The following is a 5665-nucleotide window of genomic DNA, read 5'->3' on the forward strand; positions in this document are numbered from 1 at the left end:
CCCGTAAGACTGGATCTAGCCCGATAAGGAACATCGGCCGGAGGAGCCCTCCGAGCCTCTTCAACGCCGGATCCGGGGCCAGCGCCACCCCGCCATTTACGCGGCCAGATCCCCCACCGTCTTCCGCAAGCACGCAACAGTCAAAACCACCGCATTCCAAGAGCAGTTCATCCCCGCCACCACGCCACCACGCAACGTTAGATCGAAACCACCCCAACAGCTTGGACTCCACAAGCCTCTCGCTGGCGTCAGCAACACCTCCGACGAGAAGGAGCATGGACTGGGAGACCATTATTTCTAGAAGCACCATCAACATCTGCTCCACCATGACGTTGACAGAGGAATACCTAGAACTGAAACACACACAGACGAGAATCAGACCTCCCCTCCCCCTCGCGATGCCTGGACAGCAATCGGAGGGGAAGGGGAGCGACTGAATCGCCGACGAGAGTTGCTGGAGTTGGCCTGGAATCGCCGCTCGTGTGGTTGTTCTGTTCTTTGCTCGTATATGTTCTTGTATAAGTATGTTGATGGTATGTATACCAGTATTTCCTTGAAAAAAATTATGGTGCAAACTTTCAATGTGAAATACTATTATAGGCTCAACAAAAAAGACAAAATGGACAAATTTTGGAAGAAAAAAGAAGTGACACTGTTCATGCTCCCAGATCTGGATTTTTGTTATTTTCTCCGAGGGCAGAACACAATTTATTTCATATTGAAAATCCACATACGGGTAGAATAAATCATAGGATACACCCTGAAAACGTTGACCAACGGGGGAATGATCCCTCCCTTGGCTATACGTTGTTAGGTAGGATGAGACTCTCCCCGCGGATGGACGCTAGGATGATAACCTGATTTATTCGCCCCTCCCTGCGAAATTACCGCGAGATGGGGATTCGAACCCGGGTGGGCTGGCTGCGCACTCGCTTGCCTTGCCACTGAGTTGGAACTCAGTTCTCATAGGATACACCCTGATATTTTTGTTGAAATAAGTTTGAAATAACGATCTCCATGGAGCTCGTATTCTAAAACAAGACACCCGTCTAGACTCTAGACACAATGATAATATTAAACGAAACTTCTGATACACATGATCATCAGAACTAGGTGAACGCGATATTGCACGATGGATGCAGTGTGTACCGTCCCCTAGTCCGACCAGCCACGGGCATGTGCGTTTGTGTTTCTTCCTCTCGTTTTTTTTTTTTTGGGAAACTTCCTCTCGTTTTTGAGGGACTGTTTCTTGCCTTTTATTTTTTGATGGAGTATTTCTTGCCTTTTACTTATTTTTGAGCGAGTGTTTCTTGCCTTCTTGGTAGAACTTCCAAGATCCGCGGAAGGGGGTGCCGATGGCAAACCTGCAGGGAGAGACACGTGGCGTGCACAGATGAAACTCACTCGCATCGACGTTAACCACCACGTGCTCAGATTCAAAATTAACCGCAAGGCGCGCGCGGCAACCGTCGATCGCGTCCCTTTGTCCGGACGCGCGCCAACTCCCGCCCCTTCGCGCCGTATTTAAACCTCCTCTTCTCTCTCACCGTAATCCATACTCCATAGCCGCCATCCACTCGAGTGCGCCGCGCACACGACGCTCATTTCGATCCACCACCCTTACTTCCTTCCTCCGCCGGCGTTTGCAGTCCAGCGACTTAGACGCCATGGCTGCCGGCGATGACTTCGATGTCGACTCCTTCCTCAACCTCGACGGCATGGATGAAGAGACTACCGTGGGAGCCTCCGCCGGACCCCAAATGGATCCGGCGGCTCTCGTCCAGCCGCTACATCCGGTGGTGCTTGACGCGCCTTACATCCATCCCGGTGTCCACGTGACGGCGGCTGCCTCCGTTCAGGGGGAGCACCATCTGGCGCCGCCGGCGCCGATGCACCTCCAGCACCAGCAGCACTCTCCGGCGGCACTCATCCAGGGCCAGCAAATGTTTGGAGAGTCGCAGGCTTGCGACATAGCAGAGCTGCACCAGTTGATCGATGAGGCGTTGGCACGCGGCTTCGACGATGAAATACCGATGCCGGCGCCGATCGCTCACGTTCCGCACGACTTCCAGGCGGCGCCTTTCCACTATGTGCAGCACCCTCAGGATCCGGTGACGGCTCTCCTACACCAGCAAACCCTAGGCGAAGGCGATGCATCTGCCTTCGGCTTCCACGATCAAATGCCGATGCCGGCGCCCATCGCTCAAGGTCAGCACGACTTCCAGTTCCAGGCGGCACCTTCGGATTACGTGCAGCACCCTCAGCATCAGGATCCGGTGACGGACCTCCAACAGCAGCATATCCTAGGCGAGGCATCTGGCTACGGCTTCCAGGATCAAATGCCGATGCAGGCGAACATCGCTCAAGGTCTGCACGACTTCCAGGCCGCGCCTTCCGACTACGTGCAGCACCATCAGGATCAGGATCCGATGACGGCCATCCAGCACCGGCAGATCCTAGGCGAGGCATCTACCTTCGGCTTCCACGATCAAATGCCGATGCAGGCGAACATCGCTCAAGGTCAGCACGGCTTCCAGGCGGGGCCTTCCGATTACGTGCAGCATCCTCAGCTGCCGGCGACGGCCGTCCTACCGCCGCAAGTCATAGGCGAGTCGCCCGCATTCGGCCTCCACGATCAAATCCTGGGCGACGCGTCGGCTTTCAACTTCCATGATCAACTGCTGATGCCGGCGCCCATCGCTGACGGCCAGCACGGCTTTCAGGCGGCGCCTGCCGATTACGTGCAGCATCCTCAGCTGCCGACGACGGCCGTCCTACCGCAGCAAGTCATAGGCGAGTCGCAGGTATTCGGCCTCAACGATCAATTGCTGGCCGACGCGTCAGCTGTCGGCTTCCATGATCAACTGCCGATGCTGGCGCCCATCGCCGACGGTCAGCACGGCTTCCAGGCGGGGCCTTCTGATTATGTGCAGCACCTTCAGGTGCCCGATGCGGACATCCAGAGCGAGCAGATCATATTCGAGGCGTCTGCTTATGGCTTGCAGGATCAACTGCCGACGCCGCCATCAGGAGGAAGCGAGGAAGATGTGTTCAGCCTTCCACCCATTGACGACAGCTCCGAGATGATGCAAGAGTACTTGATGGACAATGTTGCGGTGGAGTTTGTAAGCGACCAAGCAGTAAACCATGCTGGCGGTAGCGGCGCCACTGGCCTTATGGAGGACGAAATGGATTTCGTCCCGCTCTGGCCAGGGCGACTGGAATGTGACCACTGCCATGTCCTCGGGAAGATCAGGTCCCAGAGTGGTAAGCACACATGCGCTACATGATGTTTACATCTGCCACTCTTGTAGGACTACTGAAGCACTGATCGATCGCAAAATCATTTTTGTTTTTCGCAGAGACTCGACAAGTGTTTATCTTTCTCCACAGTGCGGCTGATGGAAGTATCCAACATGCTATCATGGAAATCAATTACCATGGCGACGACATCCAAGCCCCCAAGCTGTACATTGAGTAAGTGTGTCTTACACACGGAATAAAGTCTATATTTGTGGTTGCACATGAACTAACGGTGTGTTAATTCTCCATGAAATGCGTGCAGCAATACTAATGTATTTGTTCATTTTATGTTCCAGTTTCAGTCGGCAAACCCGCGAGTTTGTGCTCAACTTCATCCGGAACAAAGTTGAGTTGTTGAGGAAGGAGACGGGTGGTGCCGTGCTGGACTCCCACGAGGTCGCCCAGAACTCCAACATCAGTACGCCCCCAATTATCAACGACTTATACCAGCAAAAGGAACTCGCAATGCTGAACTTAATAAATTCCAAGAACCAAAATGGTTCAGCAAACCTTATGTTTTGTACATATTCTGAGCACACAGACCATTGTGTATGAACCATGCAATTCATTCTAATTGTAACATATGCTGCAGTTGAAGCACCGCCGCCATCACCACCTCAAGATGCTGAGCCGTCCATGGAGGCCACTGCAGACAACAACGTGATCGTGAATGGATTACCAGAGCCTCCCGTTTTTCAGTCCTTTGATGAGGATCAGGAAAATCAGCCCAGCGAGAGTGCCGAGGTGCACTCAAGCATGCCCCGTATGCAGCAGGAGAGAGCGGCACCTCCCACCTTGGAGGAGAAAGCCGAGGAGATTCGGCAGTACCTCCAGGAGCTAAAGGAGAATGCTCAGAGGGAATTGAATACGAATGACGCCAACCTCAAGATCTTTTGCCGTAGAACCAACTGCACCTGGAAGGTGGTCCGGGTATGTACCTATGTGCGTGATAATATCATTGTGCGTTTATAAATGTTTAGTATATATATTTCATATGTGTGTCATTTGACTTTCTCTGCAGATAAGGAAGCTTAACAGAATGATTGTTACACTCGGCGAGAATCTATTTAGGTTTTCGTTGAGTAGGTTGATGAGAAATAAGGAGCGTGCTGATGAATGTGTGATTGAGAAAACACAAGTGCATGGTCAAATCACCAGAGATATGGACAAGGGTAAAAACACTGAAAATGGAGCTGGTCCTTCCCATGCCAAGAAGAAGCGTCGTGGTGCCAGATAGATACACTACTATTGTAATTCATGCCGACACCACATCCTAATACGTGTGGTAATTTGTTAAGTCAATAATAATGTACGCTCGATCGTACACTACAAATAAATATTGTAAGAGCATTTATACAATTATATTAATCATGTTTTATACATGTGATATGTGATGTGTGATCCTTTGTTATATATGTGCGCGTGCGGCTAATAGATAGGAGTATAGTACAGAAAATTATGGTTCTGAATTCTGACCCCCTTCACACAGTCAGCTAATGCATGGCGAATATTTGTAACCACAGATAAAAAAAAGTTGCACACTAATAAATAGTGTTCTTTCAAATCACTAGCTACATAAAAGATTTCTATGCAGAACCGAGAAGCTACTTCGCATAATTCAAATATGTTTCGCAATTAATGTAAGCTTTTACGCTATAAATCAACATTATAAGACCATTATTTATACGATTATATTAATCATGTATTATACATTCGATGTCTAATGTGTGATCCTTTGTTATATATGTGCGGCTTGCGGCTAATAGATACAGTATATTACTAAAAATTACGGTTCTGAATTCTGATCCCCTTCACACAGTCAGCATGGCGATCTTTGTATTCACTGAAAAATCAAAATTGCACACTAAATAGTATTCTTTAGTTTGATATGTAGAACCGAACAAGATACCTCACATCATTCAGATATGTTTTTGCAATTAAAGGTTTAACGAAGATAATTCAAATAGCTTCCAACCCTCAATAAGCTATTGCTACCAAAATCCATCTCTCCCTATTTAAAAAAAAGACAACATATTAGACAAAGCAAATGTTGTTTTATGCATAGCAATGCCTTGTGTACATCTGAGTGTAGCACACACTCTTCAAGGAGAAATACTCGGGGTTTCCCACCCCCGAAGGAAGAAGATGAGGATTAAAATTTCAAACTATTAAAGTTATGTTTGCTAAGAGGGTGTCAAACACCAAGGGCTTTCCTCCTTTTTGACAAAAAAGACAATCCGAATTTGTGTATAAATACCTCCTGTCCATGGAGGAAAAAAACATATTGATTGTGTCAGTTGCCCAAGCTCTTGAATGGGATGATGGTACGATCGATGGACACAAGAAACTCAATTCATACTCC

At 49.1% G+C, this 5665-nt stretch overlaps 1 protein-coding gene across 1 annotated transcript; it reads left to right on the top strand.

The window, feature by feature from the left end:
* Positions 1–1845: 1845 nt before the first annotated feature.
* On the top strand, positions 1846–4282 carry LOC127304852 (uncharacterized). Its single transcript, XM_051335425.2, has 4 exons — positions 1846–3267; positions 3363–3477; positions 3600–3721; positions 3896–4282. Exons 1-4 carry the CDS (start codon positions 1890–1892, stop codon positions 4273–4275), a joined length of 1995 nt encoding a protein of 664 aa, XP_051191385.2. The 5' UTR covers positions 1846–1889; the 3' UTR covers positions 4276–4282.
* The last annotated feature ends 1383 nt before the right edge of the window (positions 4283–5665 follow it).

This window comes from Lolium perenne, chromosome 5 (genome assembly GCF_019359855.2).
Source record: "Lolium perenne isolate Kyuss_39 chromosome 5, Kyuss_2.0, whole genome shotgun sequence".
Taxonomy (NCBI): Eukaryota; Viridiplantae; Streptophyta; class Magnoliopsida; order Poales; family Poaceae; genus Lolium; species Lolium perenne.

Excerpts from the sequence above, each read along its gene's own strand:
- LOC127304852 (XM_051335425.2), top strand. The coding sequence starts at position 1,890 with ATGCACCTCCAGCACCAGCAGCACTCTCCGGCGGCACTCATCCAGGGC. Across the intron at positions 3,268-3,362 it reads GAAGATCAGGTCCCAGAGTG|AGACTCGACAAGTGTTTATC; the intron begins GTAAGCACACAT and ends TGTTTTTCGCAG. Across the intron at positions 3,722-3,895 it reads CGCCCAGAACTCCAACATCA|TTGAAGCACCGCCGCCATCA; the intron begins GTACGCCCCCAA and ends CATATGCTGCAG.